This window comes from Bombina bombina, chromosome 5 (genome assembly GCF_027579735.1).
Source record: "Bombina bombina isolate aBomBom1 chromosome 5, aBomBom1.pri, whole genome shotgun sequence".
NCBI lineage: Eukaryota > Metazoa > Chordata > Amphibia > Anura > Bombinatoridae > Bombina > Bombina bombina.
The window spans coordinates 865,540,595-865,559,663 of record NC_069503.1 but is presented as its reverse complement, the minus strand read 5'-3'; the positions used below and the strand labels follow the sequence as shown (position 1 = coordinate 865,559,663).

Genomic DNA, 19,069 nt, shown 5'->3' with positions numbered 1-19,069 from the left:
GCACGAATTCATCTAAGACCATTACAACTGTGCATGCTCAGACAGTGGAATGGGGATTATACAGACTTGTCTCCGACGATTCAAGTAGATCAAAGGACCAGAGATTCACTCCGTTGGTGGCTAATCCTGGACAACCTGTCACAGGGAATGAGCTTCCGCAGACCAGAGTGGGTCATTGTCACGACCGACGCCAGTCTGGTGGGCTGGGAACCCCTGAAAGCTCAGGGTCTATGGTCTCGGGAAGAATCTCTTCTCCCGATAAACATTCTGGAACTGAGAGCGATATTCAATGCTCTCAAAGCTTGGCCTCATCTAGCAAAGGCCAAATTCATAAGGTTTCAATCAGACAACATGACGACAGTTGCATATATCAACCATCAGGGGGGAACAAGGAGTTCCCTGGCGATGGAGGAAGTGACCAAGATAATTCAATGGGCGGAGGATCACTCCTGCCACTTGTCTGCAATCCACATCCCAGGAGTGGAAAATTGGGAAGCGGATTTTCTGAGTCGTCAGACATTCCATCCGGAGGAGTGGGAACTCCACCCGGAAATCTTTGCCCAAATAACTCAATTATGGGGCATTCCAGACATGGATCTGATGGCGTCTCGTCAGAACTTCAAGGTTCCTTGTTACGGGTCCAGATCCAGGGATCCCAAGGCGACTCTAGTGGATGCACTAGTAGCACCTTGGACCTTCAACCTAGCTTATGTTTTCCCACCGTTTCCTCTCATTCCCAGGCTGGTAGCCAGGATCAACCAGGAGAGGGCTTCGGTGATCTTGATAGCTCCTGCGTGGCCACGCAGGACTTGGTATGCAGACCTGGTGAATATGTCATCGGCTCCACCATGGAAGCTACCTTTGAGACAGGACCTTCTTGTTCAAGGTCCATTCGAACATCCGAATCTGGTTTCTCTCCAACTGACTGCTTGGAGATTGAACGCTTGATTTTATCAAAGCGTGGGTTTTCAGATTCTGTAATTGATACTCTGATTCAGGCTAGAAAGCCTGTGACTAGAAAAATTTACCATAAGATATGGAAAAAATATATCTGTTGGTGTGAATCTAAAGGATTCCCATGGAACAAGATAAAAATTCCTAGGATTTTATCCTTTCTACAAGAGGGTTTGGAGAAGGGATTATCTGCAAGTTCTCTGAAGGGACAGATTTCTGCGTTATCTGTTTTACTTCACAAAAGGCTGGCAGCTGTTCCAGACGTTCAAGCGTTTGTTCAGGCTCTGGTTAGAATCAAGCCTGTTTACAGACATTTGACTCCTCCCTGGAGTCTTAATCTAGTTCTTTCAGTTCTTCAAGGGGTTCCGTTTGAACCCTTACATTCCGTAGATATTAAGTTATCTTGGAAAGTTTTGTTTTTGGTTGCAATTTCTTCTGCTAGAAGAGTTTCTGAGTTATCTGCTCTGCAGTGTTCTCCGCCCTATCTGGTGTTCCATGCAGATAAGGTGGTTTTGCGTACTAAGCCTGGTTTTCTTCCGAAAGTTGTTTCCAACAAGAATATTAACCAGGAGATAGTTGTACCTTCTTTGTGCCCGAATCCAGTTTCAAAGAAGGAACGTTTGTTACACAATCTGGACGTAGTCCGTGCTCTAAAATTCTATTTAGAGGCCACTAAAGATTTCAGACAAACTTCTTCTTTGTTGTTTATTCTGGTAAAAGGAGAGGTCAAAAAGCAACTTCTACCTCTCTTTCCTTTTGGCTTAAAAGCATTATCCGTTTGGCTTATGAGACTGCCGGACGGCAGCCTCCTGAAAGAATCACAGCTCACTCCACTAGGGCTGTGGCTTCCACATGGGCCTTCAAGAACGAGGCTTCTGTTGACCAGATATGTAAGGCAGCGACTTGGTCTTCACTGCACACTTTTGCCAAATTTTACAAATTTGATACTTTTGCTTCTTCAGAGGCTATTTTTGGGAGAGAGGTTTTGCAAGCCGTGGTGCCTTCCATTTAGGTGACCTGATTTGCTCCCTCCCTTCATCCGTGTCCTAAAGCTTTGGTATTGGTTCCCACAAGTAAGGATGACGCCGTGGACCGGACACACCTATGTTGGAGAAAACAGAATTTATGCTTAACTGATAAATTACTTTCTCCAACGGTGTGTCCGGTCCACGGCCCGCCCTGGTTTTTTTAATCAGGTCTGATGAATTATTTTCTCTAACTACAGTCACCACGGTATCATATGGTTTCTCCTATGCATATTTCCTCCTGTACGTAGGTCGAATGACTGGGGTAGGCGGAGCCTAGGAGGGATCATGTGACCAGCTTTGCTGGGCTCTTTGCCATTTCCTGTTGGGGAGGAGAATATCCCACAAGTAAGGATGACGCCGTGGACCGGACACACCGTTGGAGAAAGTAATTTATCAGGTAAGCATAAATTCTGTTTTTTTAAATTTCACTCTCTAGCTGAATTATGGACGCTTTAAATTTGAATTTCATGTTCCTTTAGGTATAACTATAGTTTAAAATAAATTGACAACTCAGTTATACACAATTATAGCAACTAGAGCATAAGCACAAAGCAAACAAATAGCAAAATGTTTGTACATTCTTTTGTTCCTCATAATGTAATCTGGTGGTAAAATGTTATAACAGAGTAGACGTAGTCTTTTCCCTTATACTGCCAAATCGCCTGTATGCTGTAATCTATAAATCCCTCTGAGCTCACATGACATGTTCCAGCAAATTACACCATTTTACATATTGAAGGACAAAATATTAGATATAAACAAGACTCATAAGGAAGCATTATTAATATACCTTTCAGCGAATAGAAATACATCATTTGCAGACAGGGAGATAGCAAATTTAGTGTATGGGTTTCCTTAATATGTTTGGGTTGCTGATTAAATGCTAAGTGTTTGTAATGGTTTTGTTATGGTAGTAATGTATTCCTTTCTCAAACTGTTTTGTTTGTAGATAATTAGTTCAACAACTCCATGTGCAGACTTTTTTTTCCGAAGCTGCTTATGTTCAGAACTTAAGAAAACCCAGGCTCTGAACACAGATTCAGCGGGGAAATTTGCTCCTGATGGGACTGTCCGATTAATACAGAAGTGCAGTGAAGTGAACCTTAATATAATTGTACTATGGAAGGTGTGTAAAAGTATTACTTAAACCATATATTCCGTTGGGGTTTCACATTTCTGGGTTCACAAAAACATAATTCTTACAGTTAAAAAATAATTTCTAATTATGTCACATTGTCTACCTTTTATATGTGTTATAGTGATCATTATGTCATATTTCATTAAACTATAACAATATTTTTAGAGACTTTTTAATTCAATGTCAGTCCTCGGGTGTGCTGTGGGCGCTGTGAACACTAGGCATGGGCAAATAATTGTATGGGACATTAATTAGGATGCTTTATGAGATGCCAAATAAACTGAATATGACCATAGATAGCGCTTACAGTGATCCCTGCTGAATAAAGTATATATAATATAAATGTGGTTTAAGGTGAAACCTTCTTCACATAGAGAATAGGTGATATAGCAGGGTATGTGTATAAGATCTACAGCATGAATCAGATATCCCTGGTTATTGGGGAGATATGCTAAAGTTCCATCGCCATAGGAGCAAGTATACAGCTGTAGTATTTTTCTCACATTACGTGAGAGATTTAGTAGAAAGCCTTATTAGATAACAGACAAAGTTATAAGGATTGAAAATAAAGTGCTTAATAGTGTAACAGTGCAACAGACAAAAATACACTGTTTACAGAAATAAGTCCAGAGCGGAATGCCACGGCCTGCGGCCATATTTGGCATTTGTTTAGTAAACAAGACTTTTTTTTCCCATGCCTAATGAACACTCATTTTTTACATTCCCAAATCTCAAGAGTTAGTTATGCAGGGTATAGAGCAATGTAAATACAAAAATAAAAACAATTAGAAAAGGGGAATTAATACAAATAAAGGCAAATAAATAGAAGAGGAGATCCACAACCTTTACCCTTGATATTTCTGTAGTCTAGAACCACCTCTTTGTCTTTAATCATTTCGGGAGTACAAAGACAGCATCATATATACACAATACAATAATATAAGGCACTTTGTAAGGCAAAACCATTAACATATGGGGCGGAGCCGGCCGGCGACGGAGATGGTTGCATTTTAAGTGTGCTCTGTAAGCCCGGTCTCTAATATCAGCTAAATAGCCTTTACCCTTACAATTAACCCTGCAATTGTGGTGGAGCGGATCACAGCAGCCAGCTGCGAGGACTCCGATTGCCCACGGCCGACACTACATGAGCCGAACAGCTAGTACAGACCTGCATTTAAGACCTGCTGCTTCCTGACTAGTCCTCATGACGGATCAAATGTCCAACCATCCGAACTGACAGGCACAAGGCCCACAGGTCATCACTGATCAACGGCCTCATCTGCACTAAGAAAGAACACTCGTATCAGCAGAGCCATTAAGGAGTTCTAAAATTAAAAGCAGCAGTTTATCATGTTGCGGTCGCCACGTGGCAGTCCAGCCAGGAGACTCAAAGTCATGGAAAAATTTAGATAAGTGGCCTTTATTGTAATTTTCAGACAATATATATAAGAAGCACTTTGTTTTCAATCCTTATAACTTTGTCTGTTATCTAATAAGGCTTTCTACTAAATCTCTCACGTAATGTGAGAAAAATACTACAGCTGTATACTTGCTCCTATGGCGATGGAACTTTAGCATATCTCCCCAATAACCAGGGATATCTGATTCATGCTGTAGATCTTATACACATACCCTGCTATATCACCTATTCTCTATGTGAAGAAGGTTTCACCTTAAACCACATTTATATTATATATACTTTATTCAGCAGGGATCACTGTAAGCGCTATCTATGGTCATATTCAGTTTATTTGGCATCTCATAAAGCATCCTAATTAATTCCATAATACAATGTGAAATATAACCCATTGCTGTATGCATGCATCTATAATGATGGAACTTTAGTATCTCTCCCTCAACACTCAGAGAGATATTATCTATGCTTTAGATACCCTGCTATACATTTAATTTATACTATATATACTTAATTCAGCAGGGAATACTGAAAGAGCTATCAAAAGATACAATCAAGATATCTTATCTCTTAATCCTATTAAAAAGAGTACAACTTGAAGATTCAACATGTCTCCAAAAAAGGGACAAAATCTGATAAGCTCTCAAAAACTCCTGGGGGCCCTGCAGCGTTAGTCAATTCCTTCTTTAAAATTAATTATCCCAAACTCACAATAATAGATCAAACAATATCCATCCCAAACAGACCACAATCCCCCCACACTGCGTCTGAGACAGAGAAGGGTGATGACTCCATCCAAATCTCTGTTGCAATCTATCCCATCCAAACAGGACCTTACATCACTACTCGCCCAAGTGAGACTCTGCATAAAAGTAGAAATCTCGCCGCTCAGGAAAGAAATTACCGAAATCAGCAATAAAAGTAGAATTTATAGAGGAGGAGGTGGAATCAAATTAAAACGAAATCACCATTTTACAGCAAATGGTCAAGAAACATCCATTTTGGGACTACACGATAAACTAGAATATATTGAAAATAGAGAACGTCGCAACAACTTAAGAATTCGGGGCATCCCTGAATCTATATTAGCTCCAGAGCTACACTCTTAGTTATCTGACCTATTTTCATATATAAAAGGATCCAAATTTGACCCACCAATCTCACTAGATAGGACCCACAGAGCTCTTAGGCCCAAAACTCCAGAGAATTCCAACCTTAAAGACGTTATAATGCGTTTCAAAGACTATGAACAAAAAAAAGAAATCCTTTAATATTCCCGCAAACTCAAGAATATCAAATTCCATGACCACTCCATCCACATTTTTGCAGATCTGGCACCGCACACTCCTATGAGAAGGAAAGAATTCAATGCCATAAACTCCCATTTACGAGCAAGTAATGTGGCTTGCCAGTACTGCTCCGTAAGTTGAATCTCAGTACTCTAAATCAGATAACGATCTTAACTAAGACGAGTGGAGGATGGTGATATTCCTTGTCTTGTTTTACTTTTTGTTTTTTCATTTATTTAGGCCCATCTATCCTAGTTAACAGGTTGGACCTGTTTAGGTATTATGTGGGATGGGTGCTTGATACTGGATCATATGGATCTAAGGGTCCTAGAGACCGGAACTAGACTTCTTTTCTGGGCAATTGTCTTGTCAGAGAAGTCAAGGGACCTTTGGAGTCATTGTCCCGGTATCTATCACACTGCAGGATATTTTCTCCCACTGTTGGTGCATGCCCTAATAGGGGGAGGCTCTTTCCGTCCTAATTGGGTTCTATGATATTGAAGCAGAGCTTATCAGTTCTTCTTTTCACTGGAGAATGTAAGGTTCTCCCTTCCTTTGTTCGGAATATGGATATATTTCCTGTTTTATCCTTTTTGTGCAAATTCGGTTCTTAGGGAACCGTATGTTTCAGTAAACCTCGTTCTGATCCTTCTTGGGATCTGGGGTTTAAGGTGGCAGTATCCTGATTCCAGAATTTACAGTAATTTCCGGGTCTCTGCTTTTCTGGGTTTCTTACCTTCGCCTGCTAATAGACTTTTAGGGATTTCTCGTGTCTTTTCAATCCTCAGAGTTGGATCTAGACCTAAATTGCTGGGTCGACGCAAGGGTTGATCTTGATGCTGTTTGATCTTAGGGACAGGGATTTTTATCTACTCTGCCTAGCAAGCTGAAGGCTTAGCGTTGAATCCTGCTGTAGCAGCTTTCTTTTAATCCTTAGATCTTGCAAATTTTCCATCGGGTTATGCCCTCCAGCCCCCCTCCTGGTCTTTGTTGACGCGGGGTGGAGAGTTATAGACACAGCTGAGGCCGTGACTTTGGCATGGTGCTGGTGATTTTGTCTTAACAGTCTTACATGGAATACCGGTGGGGGAAATCAATTCCCAGTGTTCCGTTCAGATCTCCCTGTTCTCAGAAATACTTCTCTTAGTTCTCTCGGGGCGGTTTTGACCTTTGTCTTTGTTTGTTGCTCTACCTTTTGAACTGGCTACAGCTCCCAGAATATTCTCAACGGTTCTGGGTACCATTTGGCTGTGATCAGAACTCAGGGTATTGCAGTGTTTCTTTACTTGGATGATATTTTGATTTAAGCTCAATCTTTAGTTGTAGCAAAATCTCACACCAGCAGACTGCTTTTGTTTCTTAAACAACATGGTTGGAAGAGCAATTTTCCAAAGCGTTTGCTGGTTCCACAAGCAAGCGTTTTTTTTTTTGGGGGGGGGGGGGTTTAGATAGTTTCAGTTTCCATGAAACTTTCTTTGACAGATCAAAGAAGGTTGAAGATAGTGTCAGCATGTCTAAACCTTCAGTCTCTCTTTGCATGGAGTTGTTAGGTCACATGATTGCTGCATTGGATGCTATTCCGTTTACTTGTTTGTACATGAGGCCTCTTCAACATAATTGGCTAGATCACACTCTTTCACTCTTTCTTGATGGGCGAGTCATTAGCTTATTATGCATGGGTCTTTTTTTTCTTGTCCTACTTGGACTGTGATCACTACAGATGCAAGTCTTTTTCAGGTTGGGGGTCTCAGAGGGCACAAGGGGTTTGTTTTCCTCAGAAGGCGTGTTGCTAATAAATGTTATGTGCAATTTTCAGAGCCCTTCAGAGATGGCTTATGTTTAAAAGGGAGTCTTAGCTCCATTTTCAGACAGCTGATACAGTAGTGGCCTACATCAGTCATCAGGGGGGAACTTGCAGTTCCCTAGCCATGAAGGAAATGCTTTAAATTCTTTTCTGCTCAGAAGCCAATTGTTTTCTGATTTCTGAAGTTCATATTCCAAGAGTAAACAACTGGGTTTTCTCAGTGCTCAGTCCTTGCATCAAGGGGAGTGGTCTCTTCATCTGGATGTTTTCAATCAGCTAGTGGATCTTTGGGGTCTCCCAGAAATAGATCTGATGGCCTCTTGGTTCAACCACAAACTAGAGGTCCAGGGATACTCAAGCCGAGTTTAATGCACTGGTAGCTCCATGGTCATTTCGACTAGCCAATGTTTTTCATCCTATGGTTATTCTACTCATAGTGATTGCCAGATCAGGCAAGAGCAGGTATCAGTAATTCTGATTGCTCTGGTGTGTTTTTTTCTTTGGGTTCTGTTTGGGTTGTGGAGTTAGTTTTTCTTTGAAAAAAAGATGTTCTTTATATCCTGCCTTTTATTTCTTATTACTAGTGTACTCCACAGCTTGGGTATTGGTTCCTAGGAGTAATAGATCATGGACTCTCACCACCTGTATGAAAGAAAACACAATTTAATTTCTTTCATGTTCATGAGTGTCCATGTGACCCCATCCTGTTATTTTTCTGGTGATGGTGTATTTCTTTTTGCACATCTTTTTTCCTGCTCCTATTTTTCTTTCATACCTTTTTTTTGCTTGGCTTTACATCAGACTAGATTCCAGTAAGGTGGGAGGGGTTATATAGAGCTATTGGGGTTTGGGATTCTTTGCTTCCTCTTAGTGGTATGGAAGAGTAATTCCCTGGAGTAATGGATTATGGACTCTAACCACCATGAAAAAAATTAATTTTATCAACTAAGCACATATTTTGTTTTTGTTAAAGAGAAAATTTAATAATAGAAGTAGATTGGAACGTTATTTTATTTTTTTGTACTTTAAAAAATGCATACTGTCTGAAAAGGTGCCTGTTTTCTTGTGTTACAGGCATATGTTATTGAAGATAATAAGCAGCTCATTTTGGAAGGTCAGCATCATGTGTCTCTAAGCACCATTGGAACAGAAGCTGTCTCTTTTCCTCAAAAGCAAGTAAGCTCTCCTCACTGTATGTTCTGTTTGGTACACATTACTTATTTATCCAACACTGTATATAATCTTGTGTAATATTTTATCTAATTTATTTCCTGTTTAGGAACAGCCAGAAATAGTGCTATTAAAATTTAACCGATCTGAAAACAGCGGTACACCTCCTAGGCCGTCAGCAGAGCAGCTCTCCAATCTAATAAAAACAAGCCTTCAATACCCAGAATTTTTCAATCACCCGTTCCATCAAAAAAGGTAGGCGTTTCAATTTTCATGCTCCATTTCTGAAAGTTTGGTGCCTTTATATGTTTTCATGTCTGTAAAGATTTTAGTTTCACTCTTTTTCTCAATAAGGTTTTGTAAAAAGTAATTTTTGTAGGACTTCCAAAGTTTTGAAACTTCTAGCAAGACAACCTCCGAAAGAATGTCTATATTCACTAAGACTTTTTTTTTTTTTCGTAAACTGTTTATTGAAGAGTATAAGACATACTGAAGTGTAGAAGGCCTCATTAATCTGTAAAGAATATAGTCATCCATAGATGAATTAACCTTAATCTTAATTAACGTTCCCAAACAAAAGATATTAAAATTAAAAAAGAGCAAATACTGCATAAAATAGGATGGAATATAGTCTGAATCATTGTAATAGACTATGAAATAATTATTTATATTTTTGTTTAATATTCTAATATAAAAGGCCATTATGGTTTATAAATGACATTTTCTAATTCATTAGGGTTGTGACTACTGCTGCTGATTCGATCAGTGGCTGTTTCTGCTCTAGGCTAGCAGTTATCTGCAGTACTTTAACTTTGTGTTTAACCTTTTTTTTTTTTTTTTAGAGACTATAATGGCCCTTTTTAATGTTACTCGAGTCAGCACTTTTATATAATGCATCCATGAGGGTCAGATACAGCTGAACAAAATACAAATATATAGAGAGTGAGTTTATTTTTTTCTAGTGGTTACAGAAGTTGTTACCCAGTCAAGAAAAGACAGGATTTAATTTAACATTTCTCCCATGATAGAAGTGCAGACTTGAAAAGGCCATTTGAATCTATTACCTTTTCATTTGTTAATAAGATTTAGCATGCGTGTGCCTGGGGAGGATCATTGACAACAAAACCTTTTCCCAAGTGACAAACGATGTTAGTTGGTGAAAAAGAGACTGAATGTACAGTTAGTTCATTAGTGATACCTATGGGGACATTTAAAGAAGAAGGAACTTGTGACTGCATCCTGCAATATTTTTTTAGTAGTGTACAGTGCAACAAAATATATTGTAACTGGAAAACAGCAATATAAATGTGAGTTTTACAAAGACCATTATCCATTAATGTTGTAATATTTTTAATTCCAGCCATTACGCAAGGTTTGATTTTGTACTTGAATAATACCTGGTAAATGAAAATTTATATAGCTTGCAGCATTTCATTCAATAATTTCTCTTCCTTTATTGGAGTTTGAGACATTATCATAAAATAAGTATTATTTATAGTATATCAATGAAAAAATGGTTTTAAAAACTGATTTATCATCTGATCCTGTATTTTTGGACATATTTAGGGCTAGATTACAAGTGGAGCTCTAAATTATCGCACGCCCCCAAATGGGCAAATTTGCCCATTTTGTGGGTGTTGTAATTACCAGCGATTACAAGTGCTTATAACATTAACCAGAGATCAGATCTCTGGTTAAGTTTATAAATTGACCCAATGCCCCCAAAATACAGTGTAGTGCATTTTATTAAAAAATAAAAATGGCAGCATCTTTGTTTTTTTTTAAAAAATAACTGCACTAGGCAGTATTTTGGGGGGAAAGTTGGCTGGAGTGGGGTGTAAAAAAAAAAAAAAAAAAGTACCTTTACACTGTATGTTCCCATTAAATATATATGTATATGCTTTTATATATATAATGTTTTAATATGTGTATATACATATATTAATACGGTAATATATATGTATATATTTGCTGCCATCCCTGCGCTACTTACCCCCTTCGCTGCGCTTAGGTTCTGATGCAGTCTCTGACGGCATGTGAACGGGGCTCCCATTGGAGCCTATAGAAGAGCGCTCTCGTGAGCAGAATGCTTCCCAGCAATGCGAGCGCGAGCTTGCAATTGTCATTGCTGACAACTTGTAATACCAGTGCACATTAGCATGCACTGGTATTACACAGGGGAGCGCAAATATTGCTCTCATTAAAGCAATATTTAGCGCTCCACATGTAATCAGGCCCTTAATGTTTAAAGCTACATGCAAATATTTATTTGGTTGAAAAGTGTTAGATTTGTTGAAATGAATGCAGTTTGAGAGAGAGTTGCTGGTAGTGACTGTTTACCAAGAAAAGTATAAATGTGTTATTGTCAGCTTTGCAAGCTCAGAATGCATCATTGCTAAAGTACAGATTAAAAATATTATCAGCTCATACTTATTTCCATTTGGAGATCATAGAAATGCGTTAAAAAGCACACGTAAGTCAGTATTTCTTTCTTAAGACACGGTGAGTCCACGGAATCATCAATTACTGTTGGGAATATCTCTTCTGGCCAGCAGGAGGAGGCAATGAGCACCACAGCAAAGCTGTTAAGTATCACTTCCCTTCCCACAAACTCTGAGGAGCTGCATCCTCTCATGCTGGGTGAGCTGTCCTCCTGCCGGACGGCTAGATACAAGTAAGTGCTTGGTTTTCTATGTTTGGGGGACATGCACTTCTGAAAGGTTTATGCTGCATTTTTTCTGGTACACATATATATCCTGAGGAAGGATATCATAGGCAGGACACAGGCACTTATTGTGACTTAAGGAGACTAGGGGTTAATACATTTTGGAAAGTATCCCTGACTTGTTATAGTTTTGTTGGATCATTAGGGTTAATTGATTTCTTTATCTCAACATTTATTAATTTATATGTGAAAGTTGATATAGTACAGAGGTAAATTATTCCTCTAATAATTTAATAGCCGAAATAGCACAGTGAGCTAAGGAAATTATTCCTTTATGGCAGTCAGGCTCCTAGCATAGGCATCAGACATGTAAGAGTGCGTTTTTTAATATTTTTTGTAGAGAGCTGCACATTTGTTTTTACTTGTCCTAGAGGTACTGACAGTAAAGTGAAGAAACGCTTTGGTGTTTTCTTCTGTCAGCTGGTGTTTGCTGAGTTTTATTTAGGCAGTATGAGACGCGCAGTTAAGTTTAGTTACACGCTCTTTCTATGGGCTATGTTTGTTCCTGCCTTCTTCTTCACTCTGTATGCCTGATAATTGGAAGTTGTCATGCTACGGAGCAGTGCCTTTTTTATTGTAAAGCTGCTGTGTGCTTGGTAACATGGTCCTTGGTGGTTTTCAATAATCTGGTGACCTTTAGAAGGCACTACATATTTTTGCATTATACCTTATGGCGTTCAATCACTAATTCTTTTTCCCTAGTATAGTGCTCATGCTGAAAGTTTCCACTAAAGTCGGTGGTAATACTCTTTTATTTATAAGTTTTAATTTCTTCAAACCTAGTATAATGCTCACACACAAAGTTTTGTCCACTGATGTTGGTGGTAATACTCTTTTATTTATTAATTTGTTTCCTTTCAAATATATGTTTGTAGACACTTTTTTCATGCATTAGCATATATTTTTCATGGTGTGTCTCATATCCTTTCCTCAGGTATATAAGTATTAAATAACAGGATGTGGGTAATGTGTGTTTATTTCTAGGCTGTTTATGCCCTGTAGCACTCTTTGTTTGTCATAGTCATGCTGCATGAGTAATAGGTGAGCTAATGTCTTGGGATGATGCTGTTTTTGGCTATGCCACAGTTTTTTCCTTTTATGTCCCAAGCCTCAATGGCGTCACATGCAGTGCCCTGCGGTTCCTCTCAATCTCCAGGAGGAGTGTATTTGCATACAGAATTGCAGCTCAGGTATCCTCTGCGGTATCTGCGGCTTGGTCTGTTTTTCCTTTCCTCAGGGAAAATGCAAGAGGACATTTATAGTTTCAGATAGAGGGATTCTGCTCAATGTTTGGCTACACAGGGTGTCCCTCTCCTAAGCCTGGTGAGGTGAACTCGGTAGTTTCTGAAGGTGAAATCTCAGACCTGGACAGTATAATTCCTTGATCTGATGTTGAAGTAATATCATTCAAATTTAAGCTTGAATACCTTTGTGTATGTTAAAAGAGGTTTTAGCTACTTTGGTGCTACTCCAATACGTTTGGTTGTTGTCAATCCTAAAGAATCTAGTACATTTTATAATTACTAGGTTTCCTTTGTGGAAGTTTTTTCCTGTTCCAGACTGTGCTAGGAGTTTTTTTTTTTACAGGACTAGGAGTAGTCAAGGTTTCCTTTTTGATGTTTCCTGTCTTTAAAAAGATGTTTCTTGTCGCTATCTTCATTAAATATCAGTGTGCACGGTGCCTTAAGTAGTAGGGTTTGTCTACTCTGACTTAGAGAACTAAGATTCCTAGAGAGGTTACTGTTCTTGTCAGGATCAATGGAGGCTTACATAGTAGTTTGCATTGCCATTGCGTCAAGTGCGGCATCCTATTGACACGATGCCCTGTCTGATCCAATTTGGAGATCCTGTACAGATTTTAGGCTATTAAGCTAGCCAATCCTTTATATTCTGACGCTAACATGCAAGTTTTCAGCAGGGGGCCATGATATCTAGCTTTGCTGTATTAGCCCGAGGGGCATGGGGGACAGTGGATTTTTCCTCTGTGTCCAAGTTTCTGGTGCTTCTGTTCAAGGGTAAACCCTTGTTTGGTTTTGATCTGTCAGGGAAAGTGCTGGTATTATATATAGCAAGAGGTAAGGGGGCACTCTATCACTCCACATATATTAAAACAATTCTATATTGACTAAATACAATCAACCTTATAGAAAAAAAAAACACTTTTAGAAAAATACATACATATACAGGTATATATTAATATAGTATATAGATCAGATATATTAGTCAAACCATATGATTCAATGGTCCAGGTTGAAAACAGTCCCAACAGAAAGTCCCAATTAGGGTATCAGATTTTCGATGGTTTAGTAAATCCAATGTGGTCAGGTAATCCGCTTCTGTAAGTGGGGCATAGATGGAAGGCTGCTCTCCTTACAGACTAGTCCGGTAGAAGCTACAGAGAAAAGAGATAATGGAGGGGTGCCGCATGTGTGCATCAGTATGTAAAGATGAGTCAATCAAATAGCCAATGCCAAATGGATACTCACATTTAACCCAAGTACACATACATCAACCACCAGGGGGAGTTCCTTAGCCATGAAGGTGGCAAGGATTATTCAGTGGGCAGAGGTCCACAATTGCTGTCTATCCCCCCACATCCCAGGGGTGGACAGTTGGGAAGTGGATTTCCTGAGCAGAAAGACTTTCCATCCCGGGAATTGGTAACTCCCTCCGGAAGTGTTCTCCATGTTAACAATGAAATGGGGGTTACCGGCATTGTATCTGATGACGTCTCGTCAGATCACCAAGCTCTCAAGTACGGTCAGAGGTCGAGAGATCATCAGGCTTTTCTGATACATGCTCTGGCAGTTCCTTGGAACTTCAGGTTGGCATATCTCTCTCTTCCGTTTGCTCTCCTTCCGCAAGTCATTGCTTGGATCAAGCAGGAGAGAGCGTTGGTGATTCCAATAGCTCCTGCATGACCTTGCATGATCTGGTATGCAGACCTAGTAGAAATGTCGTCTCTACCTCCAGGAGACCTCTTCTGAGGAAGGCCCTTCTACTTCAGGGGCCCTTTCTTCATCCAAATCTCGTTTCTCTGAAAGCTGACTTCTTAGAGATGGAACGCTTGATTTTTTTTAAGCGTGGATTTCCGAATCGGTCATTGAGACCATGGTTCAGGCTCCTATGCCTGTCACCGAAGGGATATGGCATAAATATCTTTATTGGAGTGAATATAAAGGATATTCTTGGAGTAGACTCCGGTTTCCAAGAATCTTATCCTTTCTCCAGGAAGGCCTGGAGAAGGGGGTGTCCATCAGTACTTTCAGGGTCAGATTTGTGCTCTATCTTTTTTGTTGCACAACCGTCTGGCGGATGTGCCGGATGTAAATTCTTTTGTCATGCCCTGGTTAAAATCAGGCCTGTGTTTAAGTCTGTTGTTCCACCTTGGATTCTTATCTTGTTCTTAAGTTTTGCCACAGGTTCCGATTGAGCCTATGCATTCCATAGATATTATTTTATTATCTTGGAAGTTTTCATTTCTCCTGCTCGGAGAGTTTGTGATCTCTAAGCTTTGCAGTGTGTCTCTCCTTATCTCATATTTCAGGCAGATAAGGTTTTTCTCCGTACCAAGTTTGGTTTTCTTCCTAAGGTTGTTTCGGACAGAAATATATTAATCAGGAATTGTTGTTCCTTCTCTCTGTCCTAATCCTTCTCATAAAGAACGTTTGTTGCACAACTTATACGTTGTGCGGGCTTTTAAATTCTATCTACAGGCTACGAAGGACTTTCTACAGTCTTCTACATTGTTTGTTTGTTTGCTTTTCTGGAAAAAGTAAAGACCAGAAACTTCTGCCACTAATCTTTATCTCTGGTTGAGACGTGTTATTTGTATGACTTATGAGACTGCTGGATAGAAGACTCCTGAGAGAAGTACAGCTCAATCCACTAGGGTGGTGTCTTCTTCTTGCGCTTTCAAGAATGAGGCCTCTGTAGGACAGATTGTAAGCAGGCGACTTGGCCTTCTTTGCACACTTTTTATTCTCTAAAATTGATGCATTTGCTTTGGCTGAGTTCTCTTTTGGGAAAAAGGTTCTGCAGACAGCGATGCCTTCTGTTTAGGTTACCTGTCTTTCCCTCCCTAATCATCTGTGTCCTCTAGCTTGGGTATTGATTCCCAACTGTAATTGATGATTCGGTGGACTCACCGTGTCTTATGAAAGAAATCAAAATTTATGCTTACCTGGTAAATTTATTTATTTCTTGACACGGTGAATCCACGGCCCTCCCTGTTTTTGCAGACTGTTTTTTATATAAACCTCAGGCACCTCTGCACCTTGTTTTATTTCCTTTCTCTCCTTTTTCTTCTGTCGAATGACTGGGGTTTGTGGGAAGGGAAGTGATACTTAACAGCTTTGCTGTGCTCGTTGCCGCCTCCTGCTGGCCAGGAGTGATATTCCCAACAATAATTGATGATTCCGTGGACTCACTGTGTCAAGAAAGAAATACATTTATCAGGTAAGCATACATTTTGTTTTTGCTTGCCCTACATTTTATTGCAAGTTATTTATGACAGAATGATGCTGTACGCGTCTTGGTTCTTATTAATACATCCTCACAATTAAATAGTGGTTAATATGTAGCCTGATTTATATGTAAACTCTATTTTTTTGTTTTCTGTAATATCTAACTGTGATTTTTGTGTTTTTTATAGCCTTTGCTTGGTACCAGTCACCCTTGTGCTCTCTAATAGTTCTCAGGCTGTTGTTGATGTTATAGTAGACCTCAGGCATAAGGCAACAAGGTAAGACCGATTACAAAATTTAATTTTCCTAAATAGTTGAATTTTTACTCAATAATGTTAAATTAGTGGGCATATTGAACTGGGCATGCTAGTACAATGTACTCCTAGTTGTGGTAAACACTTGTCAGAAAAGGAAGAGTTTTTATTGATATAATGTTAAAGTTTAAAATGAAAATGATATAAAATATATTATTACTAAGATAATAAAAGCCTGTCAATATTTGTTGGGATAGTATGTGCACAATTGTTGTTTTAAAGTGTTTGTGCAATAATAAATGCTCTATATTATTACAACATTTTTATTATTTCACAAATGTCCCTTTGTAACTCATTATTTAATCACCTCAAAAGAGTTAAAGGGCCAGTCTAGTAAAAATTAAACTTTCATGATTCAGATAGGACATGCAATTTTAAACCACTTTCCAATTCACTTGTATCATCAAATTTGCTTTGTTCTCTTGGTATTCTAAGTGGAAAGCTAAACCTAGGTAGTCTCATATGGTAATGTCTAAGTCCTAGAAGGCAGCCTCTTATCTGAATTCATTTGACAGTTTTTAACAGCTAGAGGGCGTTAGATCATGTGTGCCATATAGATTACATTGTGCTCACGCCCGTGGAGTTACTTATGAGAGGGTACTGATTGGCTAAAATGCAAGTCTGTTAAAAGAACTGAAATAAGTGGGAGTCTGCGGAGGCTTGGATACAAGGTAATTTTAGAAGTAAAAAGTATATTAAAGGACCAGTCAACACATTAGATTTACATAATCAACAAATGCAAGATAACAAGACAATGCAATAGCACTTAGTCTGAACTTCAAATGAGTAGTAGATTTTTTTCTAACAAATTTCAAAGTTATGTATATTTCCACTCCCCTTGTACCATGTGATAGCAAACAGCCAATCACAAATGCATATACGTATAGTCTGTTAGTTCTTGCACATGCTCAGTAGGAACTGGTGACTCAAAAAGTGTAAATATAAAAGACTGCGCATTTTTTTTTAATGGAAGTAAATTGGAAAGTTGTTTAAAATTACATGCTGTATCTAAATCATGACAATTTAATTTAACCTGAGTGTCCCTTTAATCTAACCGTGTTGGCTATGCAAAACTGGGGAATAGGTAATAAAGGATTATCTATCTTTTTAAACCATAAAAATCTGGAGTAGACTGTCCCTTTAAACACAAGTTATGCTTTTACTCCAGGCACACTATTGTTATTAGTTAATTGCATTTCTCATTTAGACCTTGGTACTCTAACAGAAATATCAAAAGCCCCTTTTTGCTAAGATTTTAAAGTGTCGATCAGTTTATCAGACACTAATGTTATTTAACTGCCTTGGAGCTGAAGTTTTCATAATTTTCAAGCAATTGATGGGTTTGCCCAGTGTGCATAGCCTGATGACTTTACTGTAATCACTAAAGCATGTATCAGTAATTCTATTTTGTCTTTTCTCTGTGTGCAGTCCTGAAGCTCTGGATGTCCACGGCTCTTTCACATGGCTTGGGCAGACCCAGTACAAACTCCAGCTAAAAAGTCACGAGATATTTAGTCTGCAGCTTAAGGCTTGCTTTGTGCATACAGGAATTTACAACCTTGGAACTCCTCGAGTGTTTGCAAAGCTGGCGAACCAAGTCACACTATATGAAGCAAACCAGCAGAGCTCCATGCCAGCTCTTATTGTCATTAATAGTGTTTGACTGCTCTCCTGTCAACATTAATGGATCAAGCATAACTATTTTAATATTAGATTAACAATGTTATGGAGGACGTGGGGGAAACCTACACTTCTCTCTGATCTAATAGAAGTTAAATCTGTTTCACTATTTAGATTTCTTTATGCAAAATATTCAGGGCTGATATACGCTCCCTACCTTTATTTTTGTTTCTATGGCATCTGTATAAACAGCTCTATTTTAATTTTGCACAGGAAAATAACATCTGTATGGTAAAATATTAAAACTTTGTTGAGTGCATTCATTTGGGCATATACAAAGTGGTTCAGATGTTTCCCTTGTTTATAAAAAGTATGTTATAATGTATCCCAAATTTCTGTAAGGTGTGTTCATGTCATTTTACAGTTTGATTTTCACAATTCTTTCAAACCTAAATAGAAAGTGTTGGCCATTATATTGTGAGGTTTGAAACGCAGATTGCGTATGGTATATAAGCTTAATTTAATGAATATTTGGCAGTCCTTTTTGTTAACCGTTTTAATTCATCTCAGTACTGAATGCACTATTTCACTACCTTGACATTATCGTTCAAATTGAGTTTTTCACTTTAATATGTCATGCTAACAATTGAGTCAAATGCCTCAATTTAAACATAAACTTTTCAATAAATGATGTATTATATTTATAACAAATGTATTGTAAATAGAATAAAACATATGCCATATTTGCTGTTTAAAGACTTTTCTTGCATATAGGCTATATCAAATGGCCATAATATATACTACTTGTTGCTTAATGATGTTAACAATATTAAATAATGTATATATGACATTAAAAGTTTTAACAAGTCTGTGAGTAAACAAATGTAATATTTTTTACAATATTCATTGTCTTAAATTATTTCTGAATGCGTGCTTACATGTTGTTTGTTTAATGAATTTGTGCAAAGAAATGACTGGTGCACCTAGTATGTTTGCACCGTCTGCATCAGAGTTGCTACAGCTTTGGAATGTTATTGAAATCATAGTATGTTTGCACCGTCTGCATCAGAGGAGCTACAGCTTTGGAATGTTATTGAAATCATAGTATGTTTGCACCGTCTGCATCAGAGGAGCTACAGCTTTGGAA

At 38.6% G+C, this 19,069-nt stretch overlaps 1 protein-coding gene across 2 annotated transcripts in view; it reads left to right on the top strand.

Moving 5' to 3' along the window:
• TRAPPC8 (trafficking protein particle complex subunit 8) overlaps positions 1 to 18,824 on the top strand; it is a 563,274-nt gene extending 544,450 nt beyond the window's left edge. For both annotated transcript variants that reach the window (XM_053715000.1, XM_053715001.1), the window contains 5 exons: positions 2,932 to 3,108; positions 8,702 to 8,803; positions 8,907 to 9,052; positions 16,177 to 16,266; positions 17,731 to 18,824. In XM_053715000.1, coding sequence (XP_053570975.1) covers positions 2,932 to 3,108; positions 8,702 to 8,803; positions 8,907 to 9,052; positions 16,177 to 16,266; positions 17,731 to 17,965 — 750 coding nt within the window. In that variant the 3' untranslated portion in view covers positions 17,966 to 18,824. The remainder of the gene's footprint in view (positions 1 to 2,931; positions 3,109 to 8,701; positions 8,804 to 8,906; positions 9,053 to 16,176; positions 16,267 to 17,730) is intronic.
• The last annotated feature ends 245 nt before the right edge of the window (positions 18,825 to 19,069 follow it).